General features: G+C 39.5%; 1 protein-coding gene across 29 annotated transcripts in view; it reads left to right on the top strand.

The window, feature by feature from the left end:
• Positions 1-16792, top strand: part of Cadps (calcium dependent secretion activator) — a 457138-nt gene that overhangs the window by 11158 nt on the left and 429188 nt on the right. The window contains exon 1 of one of the 29 annotated variants that reach the window (XM_087182512.1): positions 3615-3704. The exons of the other annotated variants lie outside the window; for them this stretch is intronic. Coding sequence (XP_087038638.1) covers positions 3630-3704 — 75 coding nt within the window. The 5' untranslated portion in view covers positions 3615-3629. Of the gene's footprint in view, positions 1-3614; positions 3705-16792 lie in introns of those variants that run through there. 29 annotated transcript variants of the gene reach the window in all.

The following is a 16792-nucleotide window of genomic DNA, read 5'->3' as shown; positions in this document are numbered from 1 at the left end:
CAGTAGTTCCACCAGTCTACACTCCTACCAACAGTGGAGAAGGGTTCCTTTTTCCCCACAGCCCCACCAGTGTTTGTTATTGGTTGTTTTTGATAACAGCCATTCTTTCTGGAGTGAGAAGGAATCTCAGTGTTATTTTTTTTGGGGGGGGGGTTTGGTACCACCGATTGAACTCAGGAACTTGCGCTTAGGAGGTAGGCGGTAGCAGCACTGAGCTAAATCCCAGGCTCAGTGTTGTTTTCATCTGCATTGCTTGAATGACCAGTGATGTTGAACATTTTTTCATATATTCATTTGCTGTTCATACTTCTTCATCTAATGCAGACTTTTCTACCTCCATATCATCTCTCTGGGCAACCTCACCAGGGACATTCCTCATATCTTTGTCTTCAGCACAGGCATCTTTCAGAGTACAAGTCCTATACTCATAGCCATATGTATCAGTGCTGCTCAGGTGTGGCTGAAGACTGTTGAAAGCCAGCTTTGTTAGGATCTACAGTGAGACAAGAATTTGGACTAGAATGCAAATCAACTCTCCAATTTCTTCTGCAAAAAAGTCTTTGTATAAAAAATTATCAGCTGATTTGAATAGTACATGTAGTGATGAAGTTGATGTCATTTCTTTCTTTTCTTGTTTTTTTTGTTTTTGTACCAAGGATTGAACTCAGGACCTTGCGCTTGTGAGGCAGGTGGTGGAGCCACTGAGCTAAATCCCCGGCCTGTCATTTCTGGAGTAAGCACTTTTTATGAGGGCAGTGACAAGCACTTCATGGAAGGCACAGGCCAGCAGACCACACTTGGAGGAATGGTGACCTCTGTGACCTGTCCCCCGATGTCCTCAGAGTGATCAGCAATAGCATGTATCCACTCACCCCGACTCTTGTCTCTTCTACACTCTAACTCAATGCATGGTCTGTGGCACCACTATGTTAACTATGCCATCCAAGGCAGAAATGTGCAACTCAGCTTCAGTCTCTGTATCTTCATCCTTACCACCAAATGTTGCACATGGCCTATTGATGTTCCTCTTAAACTCTGTTTTCATCTCCTCCTGATGTCGTGTTTCAAGCCTTCAATCTTGCTCGAATAGACTTTTCTTTTCCTCAAGTACTAGGGGTAGAGCTGAGGACCTTTGCACTGAGCTACATACCCATCCTTTCTATTTCTGTTTATTTTTATTTTGAGACAGTCTCACTAAGTTGTTCAGGCTGACTTGAACTTGATTCTCCTACCTCGGCCTCCAAGAGTATAGGCATATACTACCATGCCCAGCTTTGAATGGACTTTATAATTACCTTCTAACTGTCTCTCTGCCCCTTTATTTCCCATACTCCACCCAGCTACGAGGGTGACGTTTTGGAAACATGCAGTCTTGACCTTTTGTTGCTCAGAGTTCTTCTGGAGCTTTTGTTGTTTGCACAAGATATAATCTAGACTTGTTTGCATGGCAAAAGTCCCTTCACATCCAGCCCCAGCTTCTTCAGTTTCCTGTATGCAGCTGCTAAACCTGTGCTTGTGTGACTCGGGGTCCCCTGCTTGGCAAGCCCTCCACATCTCGCCTCCCACTGCTCTCCCAGGCAGAGGATGGCAATCAGTTATTACAAAGAGCAAGAAGAAATAGTGAACATTTTGGGGGGATGTTTATTGTGTAGTCACTGTTCTATATATTTGCAAACCCTTTTTATTATTTAATTAATAACCTTGAAAAATAGTGACTCCAGTCCTGCAGATGAAAAAGATGAAGAGGCAAAGGAGTTAACACATTTTCAAGTCATAGGCACAGTGAGCAATAGAGCTAGACTGGGGTCCACGTGATCTGACTCCCACTTGACTCTCAACCAGAGAGCTGTGTGTAGCAACTCCAGTGCAGTGTAGCACATCTGACTTCAGGACACCTTTTGCTTTGTCCAGATTCCACATAGATCATCCCTTCAGTGTCCCCAGGTGGTCATACACATAGCAGGTGTTCAATAAACAGGTGAGATGGATGCATTCCCGATTGTTCAGGGAACAGTAATATTCCTTGCCCTTGGTGGCTCACCCACTGGATTACCTCCTTTTTTCATCAAGACAACCTTTTTTGAGTAGACAGGACATGTATTATAAGGCCCTCTGTTGAAATAGACAAAAATATGGTTCGGTGAGGTTCTGCTGGTTGGAAAGACCTATAGAGTATCAACCTGGACCTCGGTGCAGCTAGGGCTCCCTCCAGTGGCCCGTGGTCCTGGATTCATACCAAGAGCAGCCTAGGCCACAGTGGACTTTTAAAGGCCATAGTCAGTCACATTTTTAGAATGTCCACCCCACTTTGTAGCACAAATACTAAAATGTACCTCCACATCCATATCCACCTGGTTTTATTATTCAACATTGTACTTTTTAAACCTTTTCAAACTCCTCAAATATATAAATTGATTAATAAATACTTATGATTTCTCAAGGATTGGGGGGAGGATTTAGCTCAGTGATGCCGTGCCTGCCTCGCAAGTGCAAGCTCCTGAGTTCGATCCCCGGTACTGGGGGGGGGGTCGCTGGGATTTTTCAGGGATTGGGGTGTAGTCATATGGTGTTGTAAACTGAAACAACTACAACCAACTTCAGGAATGTTTTTCAATTGTAGTAATGTTTTATGGGGACTAAATTTAACAATGGGGGCAACATGTGTTTGGAAGTCCGTTAATTGAGCACATGCTAATTTAGATTTTTTTTGTTTCTCTTTGTAAATTTTGAAGATAATGGATTTTACTTAAGATCTCAGACTTGGCTTTGTAGGCACCTGGAAAGTTCTAAGCCCCCAGTCACTATGACTCTGTTGCCTGCAGATGAAATTGCCTTTGGCCAGGCTTCGTGAAAGAAGTGGCATTTGAATTAAGGCTCACAATGACTGAGAAGATCACATGATAGTAGTGTGGTGTATTTGGGGGAAAGGAAAGATACATCTGACTATTTGGAGAAGAGAAAATGCATAGCAAATTTGAGGACCTCTGAGAGGACAAATATGATGTATAAGACTAGTATTGAAGAGAAAAGAAAAATAATGTCTCAGGTTGCTTCATGACCATGAATGCCCTTCCATACCCATGTAAAGTGGTTGGGTGTCTCATGTAGAAACTGGAGAAGTGCAGAGGAGCTCTGTGCAGGGCACAGCATGGCCAATGCACTGTGGTAAGAATATAGTAATCTTAACAATGTATGTGAAAGATCTGGAGAAGGGAAAGAAAGGAAAACTATAAACGTCTTCTTACTGTGAGAAAAGGTCACATATTAAGTTTGAATGTTGTATCCAGCACAGATTATCTTTATGGTTTTGCAGCAACACTGGTAAGAAAATCTCTTAAAATTAGTGCCTGTATGCAGAATCAATAGTTCAGGGGCATTTCCTTAGAGCAATTATTGATTCTTGTCTTTATTTTATTAGAGTAATTTTCAGGTATTTGTCATAATGTGTGGGGTATGAATGTTCATTTTCTTACAAATTGTAAAAAATGTGAAGCAAGGTACCTGCCCTTTAAATTATATTTAATTTCAGTGACCAGTATTCTGATTCCTTCCTGTGCAGGTGCCAAAACACTCCTGAATAACATTGTGGAGGAGCCAGACAGAGTTTAATCCAGCTCTCAGTGGCATGAATGCCACAAGAAACCCAGGTTTATATCAAACCCAGGTTTATACCAAGAGGAGGAGGCCTGACTCCCAGGGTACAGGTAGGATCTGGACTTGCTCTACTGCCACTGTTTCCATCTCCCAGTGGAGTAGGCAGACACCTGGAGAATAGGGTACATTCCAGCTTCTCTGTCTTTCCTCCTTCCTCTCCAGATGGAAGATTCTGAGCCTAGTGGTAGAATTCCAGAAAAGCTACTAGGCTACCTTTTATACTGTCACTTTGAAGTCACATTAATCTCTTCTTGCACATTCTTGGGTACCATCATCTTTTCTATCCTTTATGTGTTAATAATAATTTGGATAGAGAAAGACTACATGCTCCACCTCAGCTTTTCAAAGTTCCAGTAATAGTAATTTTACTTTCAATTTGTCATTCTTATCTGTTTGGGTAGCTCTCCTGAGAGGATATGTGTTATGACCTGTGTCTAGATGTCCTTCCAAAGCCTCATGTGGTACTTTTCAGAGGCGGCTGAATCTAGAGTGTGTGATGCTGGGATTAAGGATGTGAGTAATTCATGGTGCAATGCTAGGATTAAGGGTGCCCCACCCTGGGTTTGAATGCTACCTGCCCTAAGGCGGGTAGCCTGAATAGAATATAAAGGACAGAAAGAAGGCTGCTGTTGTCACTTGCTGCCAGTTGCTTGCTTCCTTGTTACTTTGCTGCTTTGCTACCTTCCTGCCTTCTGCCTGCCACAAACTGTTTCTCATCTTGGATGGCCCCCTGCCATGCCACCCTGCCTTGGAGCCAGCCGACTATGAACTGAAACCTCTACATACTGTGAGCTACAATAAACCTTTCCACCTTTAACATTGGCTGTCCAGTGTTTTGTCTCAACAACAAGAAAAGTAACTAAGACAACAGGGGACTTTGGTTGAGCTAAGATTCTTGGCCACCAGGTCACAATACCACCTTAACAACTTCAGAAGACCGTATTAATTCTTAGGAGGTCTTAGCCACTTGGAGTTGAGCAATAAGTAGGACTTGGACATGAGGTTAGAGGAGCGGTATCTAGGGATAGCATGAGCAAAATCACAGAAGCCAACAAAACTATAGCAAGAGCACATAATAAGTGTGTGATTGGAACAGTAAGTCGGAACCGGATGATGGTAAACACTGACTCCAATGAGGCTTTGTCTGTCGTACTTTATTTGGTAGGGAGTATGGAGCCTTAGGAAACAACAGGTACCTGACAGTTCTAGAGGAAATAACAATGAACCAAGGCAGAGGACCTATCAAAAATAACTCAGACACCTGGGAGTTTGCCAAAAGAAGAGTGATTGGCCTTGACCTTGTCTTGAAGTGATTTGGTTTTCCAGAAGGCACTTTGAGGCTTCAAATCTTCCAAAGAATATTGTTAACACAAGCAAAACGCCTCATTTGCAAATGACATCACTTGCTCTAGCATTTTTCCACAGCCAGTTTAGAAACAACTTCCTATGAGTTTTGACAAAAGCCCCACATCATTCACCAGCCTTCCTGTTTGTCTGGCAATGGAGAAAAGAGGATTTCTGTTATCTACTTCCCACAGGCAGCCTATGTCCCACTGTGTGTTATGATTCAGCATTACATACCTTCAAAGAGAACAGACCCTGGTTAAGATTTTACTTGTTTTAATTAATCAGAAGCACATTCTCTTGCCCAACCCCAGCAGGAGTTCTAAACCATTGTGATTTAATCCAGAGCTTTCCATATTTTCCCCTCAATTTCTATGAGGAGAGCTCAGAGATATATTTCAGTCAATATTCAATTAGGATTTGAGGTTGAAGGCTGTGGTAAATTCTTACAGATAGGCATCACCTAGTCACTTGGGTTTTCCACACATCTCTACTTATTTGTATGAGGAAAACAATCTATCATTTTCACTAAAAAAACTAGCCTAATTTAAAGGTTATGCTATTATGCTGAATTAACAGTGCCTGTTTACTTCCTTATGACCTGGCAATAAATGACAGTGTAAGAATCATTAGAAAAGAAAACCAAATACCATTATACATACTGTATATGCCCACATTTAGGAAGCTTTTTGATCCAGAACATTTCCCTCTCCACTCACGGTAAGAACTGTGCATTTCTCCTTTGTGTGCTCATCCTAACACTTTTACATAAGGTTTTCTCTAATCACTACCCTTCACATATCCTTTTGTTCCCAGCACAATCCATTACTCAGTACTATCACTGTCCTTGAGGTATGTATGTTATGGTCTTAGAATAAAAACCACTCATTCCTAGGATTTAAAAAAATCCTACCAAAGATATTCTACAAATATTATAGTGACAAAGATTCAGGAATTTCTTTTTATTTTATTTATTCCAAATTAATCTGGCTACTGTAAGTCCCAAATGCATGAACAAGTTCCATTCTAGGAGAACTATTCCTAAGTCAGATTTTGTTTGTAAGCCAACAAAATGAGTGAGTCTTATAAGTCAGATTTGTTTGTAAGCCAACAAAATAAGTCTTCATTCTGCTTTTGATAAAAACCTCATTATATTATAGATAAAAGTAAGGGACGCGGACATCTTTATGACATTGAGCCTTTCTATCCAAGAGCTAGGAATATCCCTGCATTAATTCAAAGTTTTTTGACGTACCTTATTTTATATTTGTAGTTTTTAATATATAATGACCTAAATATTATTGTTAAATTTGTTAAGAAAACTATAGTATTATTAGCTGATTTGCCTTAACTGACTCCCTGTACTAACCAAAACTCTTTATTCCCTTTGCAAAACATACGTGCACAAAGATAATGGGCTACTCTTTAATAGACTCGGGTACTTCTGCTTCTATCAACTGAGCTGTATGAATAATTGAGCTTCCCAGATCTGTTTAAGCTAGTTTCCGTAGTTACTGTAATTCCATAATTCTATCAATATTGTATAACTTAATGACATGATTTTCAAAACAAAAGTCTTTTTTTTAAATATTAACCAAGCAGATTGCTTTGAGAAGATTCAATTACTTAAAAAAAAAAAGTCATTAAATTGTAGGCAGGCAGAAGTGCAGCTGATTTGGGGGGAAAAATTTAGAAACTAAAAAAAAAAAAAAAAAAAAAAAAAAAATCCCTAAAGTATTCTTTGGTCATATTGCCTCATAAGTTCCTTATTTTTCTCCATTTTAAATAAGCAAGAACTAAAAATCAGAGATCATGTCTTATAGATGTGAAGAGGGTGTAAAACTTCAATCCATCCACAAAGGCAAATTTAGAACATCAAAACTTGGCAAATACTTATAAATTTTAAGTAGGCATAGATATCAGTTACTTTATGTTTGTGAGTTCCAGTTTAACTAAATTTTATAAAGTTAACCTGAAAAATATTCTTTTGATTGCTTTGGGTAATTTTATAATATTTTCTATTTTCGGTTGGCATACATAAAAATATGAATTTTCCAAAATTTTATTACCTGTATCTTGAGATAGTTTTAAACTATTTTTTCCCATGGAAAGCATTTGATTTTATTGCTCTGGTACATGGCTTGGGCATCGATACCATAAAAATAATTCTTTCTGGTGTAGGCAAAGCTAAAATCACTCAACATTTATATCAACATTGGTTTACAAAAGTTGATCTTTTGTAGACTTACCAGGCCAGCTGTCATTCACCTAACATCAATCCTCAGTATAAGACAGACCACAGTCATTAAATAATCACATTTTCTTATCAATTCTCCTTCCCTTCTTTTCTTCCTACACTACAATCTAGAAGACATAGGGTCTATTAATCTTTGTAAAAAATTATATTATTCAGGTATATGTTACTACTTTGAATTATGTGGGGCATAATGCTGATTTTGTAATAAAGGCACATAAACGTGGGTATTATATACAAGAAATATTCTTTAGAATATTTCTATCAATGAATTATTAATCTTACCATAATTAGTTATTTTACTAAACAATGAGTACTTAACAGGAAAAAATATTGAATTTTTATGTTTAAATTAAAAAATTTATTTCACCATAAGACACATTGCCAGTAATCTCCCTCAAAAAACTCAAAATACTTCCCCTAGCTTAGCTTTAAGCTATTTTTGGTGTTTCCTAATAACTAATTATGTCAAATGAAAATAATGCCTTTGCTTTATTTCAACATGTTTTATGTTTTCTTATAATTTCATTGACTAACATTGACTTGTCTGTTACAATCAATCATGACAAGACAACATGATACATAAACTCTGAAAATTTTCTAATCTAGACAAGTAATTTTTATTATAGATTTACAGTTCTTCAAATAATAATTGGAACTTGTATCTAGTAAAAATTGAAGGTATCTCGAGCAATGGGGAATTCAGTTTCCATGCCAGGATGTAAATAGCTCATTTTAGACTAAAACATTGAAAATTTATGGACTAAATATTTTCCTATTTGAACCTTAGAAATAAAAATATAGAAAATATAAGGGGCCATCAACTTAAAAAAATGAATGACTAGCCCTCTAAATCCATTTTACTTTCATCATTTGCTTTTCTAATGAATCTGTGCACAAAGGGGAACTATTTTCAGACTCAGTGTAGTAACTACATGTTGGGAATGAGATAAGGAAAAGAGAACTCCATATTATTCATGATTACACAGTCTCAGCCAAACAAAACATTGTAATCTTTTGCAATCTAGACTTTTCTCAATTTAGTGATTTTTTTCCACACATTTCCGCATAGAAAAGCAGCATGTAAAATCCCTAAGATAACCATTACTATTCTCCTTATTGTCTGCACATTGCAGAGAATATCCAGTCTTAAAGATATTTCTCAGTACTCCCTTTAACATTAATAAGATTGTCTTCCCTCAGAAGACACATTGATTGCTCACTATGATCTTTACAGAACAAAACCAGTGAAAGGAGCATACTGTCCAAAGCCTGTTAATTTAACAGGAAGATTAGTAATTTTATTATATTAATTACTACCACACAGATTTAGTCCCTTGATTTATATAATTTAGGGAGGGTTGGGGTTGTTAACAAGCAAATCATTTTAAAAATTTTCTGAGCAGACCATTCTGCATTTTAACTAATCCTACATACACATTTTAAAAACTGACCTTGAAAATGCTCAACTGCACACCAATGAAGCAGCAGTAGGTTGACTGCAAAATGACACCAAAAGAAGAGTACTCAGTCTTTCTTTTAATGTATTTTTCCTTCTTTGTTTTAGATGCTGTCTTACAACATGGCAATATATTCTTGACTTAGGCCATAAATAATAAAGGCAGTGTGTTTGAGCAAAATAGACTCTGTTCAAACTTGTCTTATTATAATTACTCTTTATTTTCTGGCAGTTCTTTTTTTTTTTTTTTATTAACTCTGCCTCCAGAAAGGAATGATGAAAGTGATAGTGATCATAGTTATATTTTCCTCTGATCTGTTCATTTAGCTCAGTTCATTCCATGTTTGCAAAATTAACAGATCAAGTTTAAGATAAAGGATTTGAACCACAACTTAGGTAGACTTCCTAAGACATACCTCATCTATGTATTACTAAAGAATTGGGAAATGGGTTCTACAAGACGTTATCAGTTCGCTGTCTTTTAAACATTTTTAAAATGAAAGAGTAAGTGAATACTGGGAATATCAGGAACATAGCTCTGATCTGATTTATTGTAAGTTTGTATTTATTCATTATTATGTGGATGCATGAATAGGTAACTCAAATAGAAGATGCTGAGTGAAAAGTGGAGGCAGGACATGTCAAGAGCCATGATTCACATCTATTTGGTTCATGGCTCATGAAAATGCACAGAAAAGAGCTCTTGAACTGAGCCCTAGACCAGTGATGAGTAGTGAGCCTTTTAGAGACCAAGTGTCAAAATGCCAGGCAAAACTCACTTATTTATCACAAAGTACCAACATTACAATTAAACCTGAATACTGAGGTTTTAGAGAAGACAACTCATGTATAAACATCTTTTGTCTCAAAAGAAAAACATAACACATGTGCCTTAGCAGTTTTCCCACCACTGCCCTGGACTGTTACTAGAATTTCCTAAAGTGGAAATTAAGGAGCAGCTTCAGTAAAGTCACAGAGGTGGAGAAATACAGGATGTTTGTAAAGAATTAAAGTGGCATCATTTGGTTGGAGTATGCCATATGCTTCAGGAAATTCAGTGTTTAATAGGGGCCATCTGGGTCCAGATCATTCTGAATCTCAAGAATCACATCACTGACCTTGTGTTTATTTTGTATATAAGGAGAGAGGAGTTAGTAACGATTTTTCAATAAGCAAAAGCATGAGGCTTCTTTGAGTAATTCTCTGGTGAGGGTGAGGAAAAAAGGGTAGAGGAACAGGGTCAAGCGAGGGAGGAAATATTAGCCATCCCATCTTACGATGGGGCCATTATGAACTGAACTTGACTCCTGGCAAAAGAAAAAAGAAAGAGATAGATTCAAAAGTTGTCTCAAAGGAAATGCTGCTGGAATTTTGTAACTGAAAGTGGTGAGGCAAGGACATTTTTGTCATATCACAAAGGAAAGACATTATCAACAAAGTTACCAGAGACTGCTAGGGTCACACCAAAAAGATTTAATAACCTATTACAATAGGCTGCCACTGGCCCAAGAAGGGGCAGTTTGAGCATTATAAGGAAAATGATGGAAATAACTTGAAACCCACCAAATTCATCCACATACATAAGTTTGTAATAATACCAAGAAAAAACCACCCATCTCATTGGTCTCCTTTAGAGAACACTAGAAAACCTACATATTTTGAACACTGGTAAATCTAGGGGAAAGACCAAGCATTTATTTCCTCAGGATTGCATTTCAGGCCACCTAAGGGGAGGATTTTCCTTATAGAGCATGGGAAGAAGGAAGACATAACTGGATTATCGCCCTTTTGCAACTCCTAATGAATTAATGGGTCTAGGCAGCAATCATGAATGCTCACAGCTAAAAAAAGAAAAACTAGGCAGTATGTATCTCCTGATAAAAGTACAAACACTGCTTACTGAGGAGTCTTGTCAGAAAATTAAACCTAACTATGATCACTCATCTAGGTCAGTCAAGTGCAGGAAATGCAGTGAGAAAGGAGAATGCCAAATGGAGGACCAAATCAGGAATATATGAGCTATCAAAAGTCTCAAAACACCAGATCACAGCATCAATCTACAATCACAAGACAAGATAGATAAGAAAGGGAGAAGAGGAAGAAAACTGATAGATGAAAAGCAATGTTAAGGGCCACATCAACCTATTCCATGGCAAATACTTCAGGGCAATAGGGATTAAGTGGAGTTCGAAATTTAATCCAAATTCTCAGAGTCACTCTTGATAATTGTAAGGATAACAATATGCTGATTATTATCATTCCTGCTGATGTAATCAAACCTGTCTTGTCACAAGAGGACTTTAGGCCAACACATGCAATGCTTACTCGAGGCTTCTTGAGTTACATTTACTTATTTTGGGGGCGGTGTCTCTTAAAAAGGGAAAGGGTCACCAGTATGACCACATCTTCTCACTCACATCCCCAATTCCCAGATTCTCTCTTTCTTCCTAAGTCTGAATACAGTTACAGTTGGTTGGATCAAAAACTGACTTTAGGAAACATCATCCCTCAAAGATGTTTACCGTTGAAAACGAATCACAAATTTACCACCTCTTTTCATTAAAAAATTTTTTCAATAAGAAAAAATTAAAATATTCTTATAGCTACCTCTATCTCAGAACCTGCTTCAGGGGCATCTTGGGAACATCTTCTCTTGCTGTGATGTTTTTCTCATGGGGTGAAGGGCTTATTGTTCTGGGAGATCCACTCCGCCTCCTGAAGACCAACCGCCTACTCCTGTAGCACAGGGTGGGGTAGCTCCTCTGGCGATGGTCTGGTGATGGCACTCCTGAAATTTCTCATCTTCTTTCTCCTCCTCTTGACTAGACTCCACATCATCCACATCTTCTAGAGCACTGACTCGAGTCTCCAATTGCCCACCTTATTCCAGCACACAGCATTTCTGTAGCCCGGCTGAAGGATATCACAGACTCTCACTGTGCAGCAGTTCATCAATAAACTCATCTACATGCATCAAACTCCCCCTTCTGTTCCGTTCTATTTGAATGGGCGAAAAAAATAACCCAAGTTCTTGTGCAGGACAAGGAAAGAATAACCAAGCATACACTTTGTAGTCAGTAGCTACTTTATCGAACAGAACATCACAGAACAAGGACGGGGATCTCTCCTTAACTCTGCCTTTCAGTACAGAAAGGGTTAGACACCTTTAACTCCAGGTCTCTCCCATTGTGGTCAGGACCTCTGATTCTAGGCGCTTCCCTTTGTCTCTCAATGGGGTCCATGATCTGCCTCCTCAGGCATCTCGACCTCCTCAGGCATCTCGACCTCCTAAGCGTAAACACCCAAGATGATCATCGGGTGGTGCTGCGCGCATAGTTGAATGGAGGGAAGGGAGTGGCTCCTTCCAACTTCCCTGGACGGAGTTTCTAACTGTTCTAGTTCTGGCTCTCGATCTGTCCACAGCGCAAAGGTCCCAAGTACTTGCAGCAATCAACTGCAGTGCCTGTTGGCCCCATGTAAAGTGCCCCCAGCACGCGGGCACATTTGAAGTCATGTTTTATAAACTTTACAGTGATGTTCTCCTCAGGCCAAATTTGAACACCTTCAAAGTCAAACACAGGGAGTTGGCTTTATGTGTCCACCGGAGATACGACCCACAAACCTTAACTCCGTGGCTTTAGCAACTACAAATTCAGCTGTACAAACCAAAGCACTCTTTTTTCCGACACCTGGACTCAGAGTCGCGTCTGAGCGGCCTCCTCCGCCAGTTTCTGAGGCGCTCACTCCCGGCCGCCATTTTACAACTCCCAGGACGCTTTTCGGCCCCACATCCGGGTCCACGGGACCCCCGGGCCGATAGAACGTGAGGTCCTTTCAGCCTCAGACGGCTCTTTGAGCCGGAGAGTATTTTTTTGCTCCCGGGGATCGAACTTGGCGAAACCACTGAGCTAAATCCCCGGCCCTAATTGTCCCGTTTTTAGAGACAGAGAATAAAGTCACTTGCCCACGGTCGGTCACGTATGGGGTAAGTTGCAGATTCTGTGTGAAAGGCCTCGCGTGTGCTTGCGCCAACCTATGGACGCCTCCATTTAGGGGAGTCGTCTCCATGTGAGTCTTGGGGTGCGTGCCTCAGTTTTCTACTAGGGGAGCTTCTGAGGCCACACACTTGTTCCCTCAGCCCGTGACAGAACCTAAACGTCTGTCGCAAGTCTGGTCCATCCGATGGACAGCTCTTTACGAGGGGAAAAGCGGAATGGTTGAACAGTGCAGCGGACCTCGTAGAATGTGTCCCTCCCGCAGTAATGGCGTCCAGTCTCTAGTGGGTGGCATCACGGTGACATCGCTGGTGACATCGCTGAAAGCACCACCCAACTGTCTGAGTATTGAGGGCATTTTTCTCACAGTCCAGCTTCGATTCCTGGCTGTTTTCCAAACCCTCCTGCCTTCTTGAAGACCCTGTAGCCTACCTAGTTGTTATGGTTTAGCTCTAAAATGTTCCTCAAACAGTGGCGTAGCTGGGGGGCCGGGGGTCCACCCTGCCTGGCACAGTTTTGGGGCAGCATTGGCCAAAAGGAAAATTTTGTGATAACAATTTATGGTTCTTTTGAATAATGTTTGATGGTAAGCTAAGATTTCCTGTGTGTGTCTGAACGCAGCAGCGTCTCTAGCCACATGACTGCTAATGTACAAATTTATTAGTGGTTTCCGTGCCCTTCTCCACCGTTGCATCGAAGGACGGCCCTGGGCAGCACGAACTCTAGCCAAGCCAAGCCACTGCCCTCAAACTCTCCTGTGTTCAGAGCTGGGGCTTTTGAAGGCGATTGGATCATGAGGGTGCTGTACTCATCACGGAGTTTGTCCATTGATGAATGTGAGGCTGGATGTGTTATGAAGTGAGGATGGTCAGAAGAGGGCTACTAGAGGTGTGGAAGGGTGTGTTCTTGTCCATGGCTCCTCCTCCTCGCTCTCTGCTGCTGTCCATCATGGACCAAAGCCTTTCCTCCGCCAGGCCCTTCGGTCACGACTTGGCCTCAGTGACTGGCTGACCAAGAGGAGTCCTCTGAAACCATGAGCCAAAATCAGCCTCTCCTCCTTTAATTTATTGGTGTTGAGTATTTTGTTCCAGCCGCAGGGAAGGTGAATAATAAATAGACTTATATTTTTCCAGTAAGTTCCTTTTCTTGTTAAGTTATCCAGAATTATTTTTTCTCATTTGCATCCAAGAATTCTGATTAGCTTGGGGAGACTTTGACTAAAAGTTTCTTTGAGCCTGAGACTTTAACTCTGCCGTATCAGTAAATTAGCACCCACAGAGTAGTGACCCTTTTCTCTAGTTTACGAATTATACTAAGAATCTGTTTTCATGTTTGCCCTTATATATTGGATAATATACCCCATTGAGGACTTGAAGGCTCCAGTTTTAGTTTTCAGATAGTTTAGAGGTCATTGTAGCTAAGAATCTTTCTGACTTCCTTGAATTTGCACTTATATTTACCAGTAGATTACTTGTTGCTCCCCTCCAAATAGGAATGCCTATATCCTGGACTTTGACAGGCATTCATTGGAGTTAGGAGTGCTCCTTAGTGAAGGACACAGAAAAAAGAAAGAGAGGAAGAACAGGGGACTGTAGAAATGAATTTTTTTAAAAAAATTCAAACTCCTAAGAACAGGCAATTATGTCAAAAAGTAGGTGTCATTAACCTCATTCAGATTTCCTTTGTACTTCTAGCCTTAATTCTTATTTTCAAGGTTTTACTCTTTTAGATTTTTTCTCTGCTTAAAGTTTAGTCAAGTGTGAGGTCTCTGTTGTTTATCAAAACAGTGTTGAAGCTCCATGAATCAAAGTTTGTCCTGTTGGGTGGCATTTGTGCTTTTTCAGAGGTGATCTCACCTGAATATTGTGTTTCACCTCTTTTTTTTCATTTCCATTTCTGACAGTGATGTTACAGGATCAATGAATGACCCTCCTGAAAGAACAAAACAATAATATTTATTTCTATACACAAAATGTTTATATTTAACTTTGGATTATGCAAATTTTTTTGGATTATGCAATTTTAATTAAGGCTTTAGATTTTATATCATTGCCAAGGGCCTTCCTTTTTTTTTTTTTTGTACTGGGGATCAAACTCGGGTTCTTGTGCTTACACAGCAGCTGGCGAAGCCAGTGAGCTAAATCCCTGGCCCAGAGGCCTTACTTTTAAAGGAAAAATATCTCCAAAGGCCCAGGATAGTGTCTTATTTAGAAGAAAAAGACTATTGCTGTTTCTCACAGTTTTAAATTCTGGTGAGACTTTTTCTTCTAACAATCTGTTTTCCACCTCTTCCTAATAATAGGCCCAAGGTTTTTTTCTCTCCTTTTAACCTGGATAAAAAATAAACATGAAACTTCCTAGTTTCTCTGTCCAGGGCCAGGGATTTAGCTCAGTGGTTCTGCTTCATGCCTCACAAGCCCAAGGACCCAAGTTCAATCCCCAGTACCAAAAAAAAGTCTCTGTCTGGCCCCCTTTTATAATTTTCTGCAACATATTTTCTTCTTTTTTAAAAATTAAGTTTATTGGTACATTTTAGATATACATAACGATCACATTCATAGGGAATTTGTACCTATACATGATATATTTTGATTCTTTTTTCCCCATTCTCTTACCTTCCCTTCAACCCTTCTTCCTCTCCTTGTTTACAAAAGCTTTGTTTTCATTTTTCCTTTATTTCCTCATCCCCCCCCCTCCGTTCCCCTTCCCATTTCAACATTTTCTTCCTATTTCACAATATGTATTATACATTTTGGTCCTTATTTACACTTTCAGTTTCTCACACTGGAGAAACAATGTGATATTTACACTTGTGTCTGATTTATTTCATTTAAGAGTATGGTCTTAAAGTGGATCCATTTACCTAGGATGTCTTAAGTTTATCCTTTTTTATGGTGGAGTAATACTCCAATGTATTAAAAAAATCCACATCTTTTTTATCCATTGATCTGTTGATGGCATTTGGGCTGTTCCCAAGATTTAGTTTTTATAAACTATGCCGCTATAAACATGGGTGCTCATATATTGCTGTAGTATGATGCTTTTAATTCTTTTGGGAAGATACCAAGAAGGAGAATAGCTGAGTCATATGGAACCTGTACACTTAGTTTTTTGAGAGATCTCCACACTGATTTCCACAGTGCTCCCACCAACAGTGAAAAGGGTTCCTTTTTCCCCCACAGTCCTGCCAGCATTTGTTCAATCATTGTTTGGTTTCTTGATAAATCATCTTTTTTCTCTCTTTCCTCAACTGTCTTTTCTTGAATTTTTGCTATTTTCATGTGAGTGAACATTGTCTCTAGTCTTTCTGGTTCACTTCAATATTCTTTTGCTTTCTCCTTCATTCTTTCTCTTTTGCCTTCTCCAGTTTCCCAAAGCTTGTGTGATCATCCTTTGTCCTTCCGCCTTGTTTCTACTATATTTCTCTTCAAATACCTCTCTGTTTTTTTCCTGTCCGTCTTAAATTTCCCCCTCACAGGGTAAAATTAGTCTACTAAGGGGAAATTCACAACATGTAAGTTCCTGGTTGATGTTGGGTTTTGTTATATAACTATAGATCTTGCTCCTATGATTAAAGGTACCAAAATAATAGTTACCACTGTTTGTTAGTTTCTAGGCTGTGCTTGATGCTATTGTTATTGCTCATTGTACTACATTACTCAGAGTGTCACACCTGTTGCAATCAGTTGTTCTCCCTTGTATGACAACACTGTGGTTGTCTGGAGTCATAATCATTACCATAGTTCAGTATCAAAGGACTGGGTGCTGAGCCAAATAGATAGCAACTTCTCATCCCTAATAAGGTGGGAAGGCAGGAGCTTGGGATAGGCACAAAGGCCAAGAATCAGCTACACCTAGAAGACATCTCTGAGGAATAGACATTTCCTAGGGAAGCCTTGATATTAGTTATAAAGCTAGCTACCATAATAAGCAATTTACAAGCACCAGCACAGAAAACAAATTAAAATTTAAAAAATAGAAAATGACAAGACCCAGAAGCAACATGCAACCCCAGATTTCCAGCCCACTCAAAGAAGTCCAGGGGACAACAAGATAGAGGAGATCAGAAGCCACTCTCCTGAATTT

This window comes from Heterocephalus glaber, unplaced genomic scaffold, assembly GCF_053883595.1.
Source record: "Heterocephalus glaber isolate CG9 unplaced genomic scaffold, H.glaber_assembly_v1.0 deba00001472, whole genome shotgun sequence".
NCBI classification, from domain to species: Eukaryota; Metazoa; Chordata; class Mammalia; order Rodentia; family Bathyergidae; genus Heterocephalus; species Heterocephalus glaber.
Note: the sequence above shows the minus strand (reverse complement) of the source record. Positions and strands in the feature narration are given on the sequence as shown.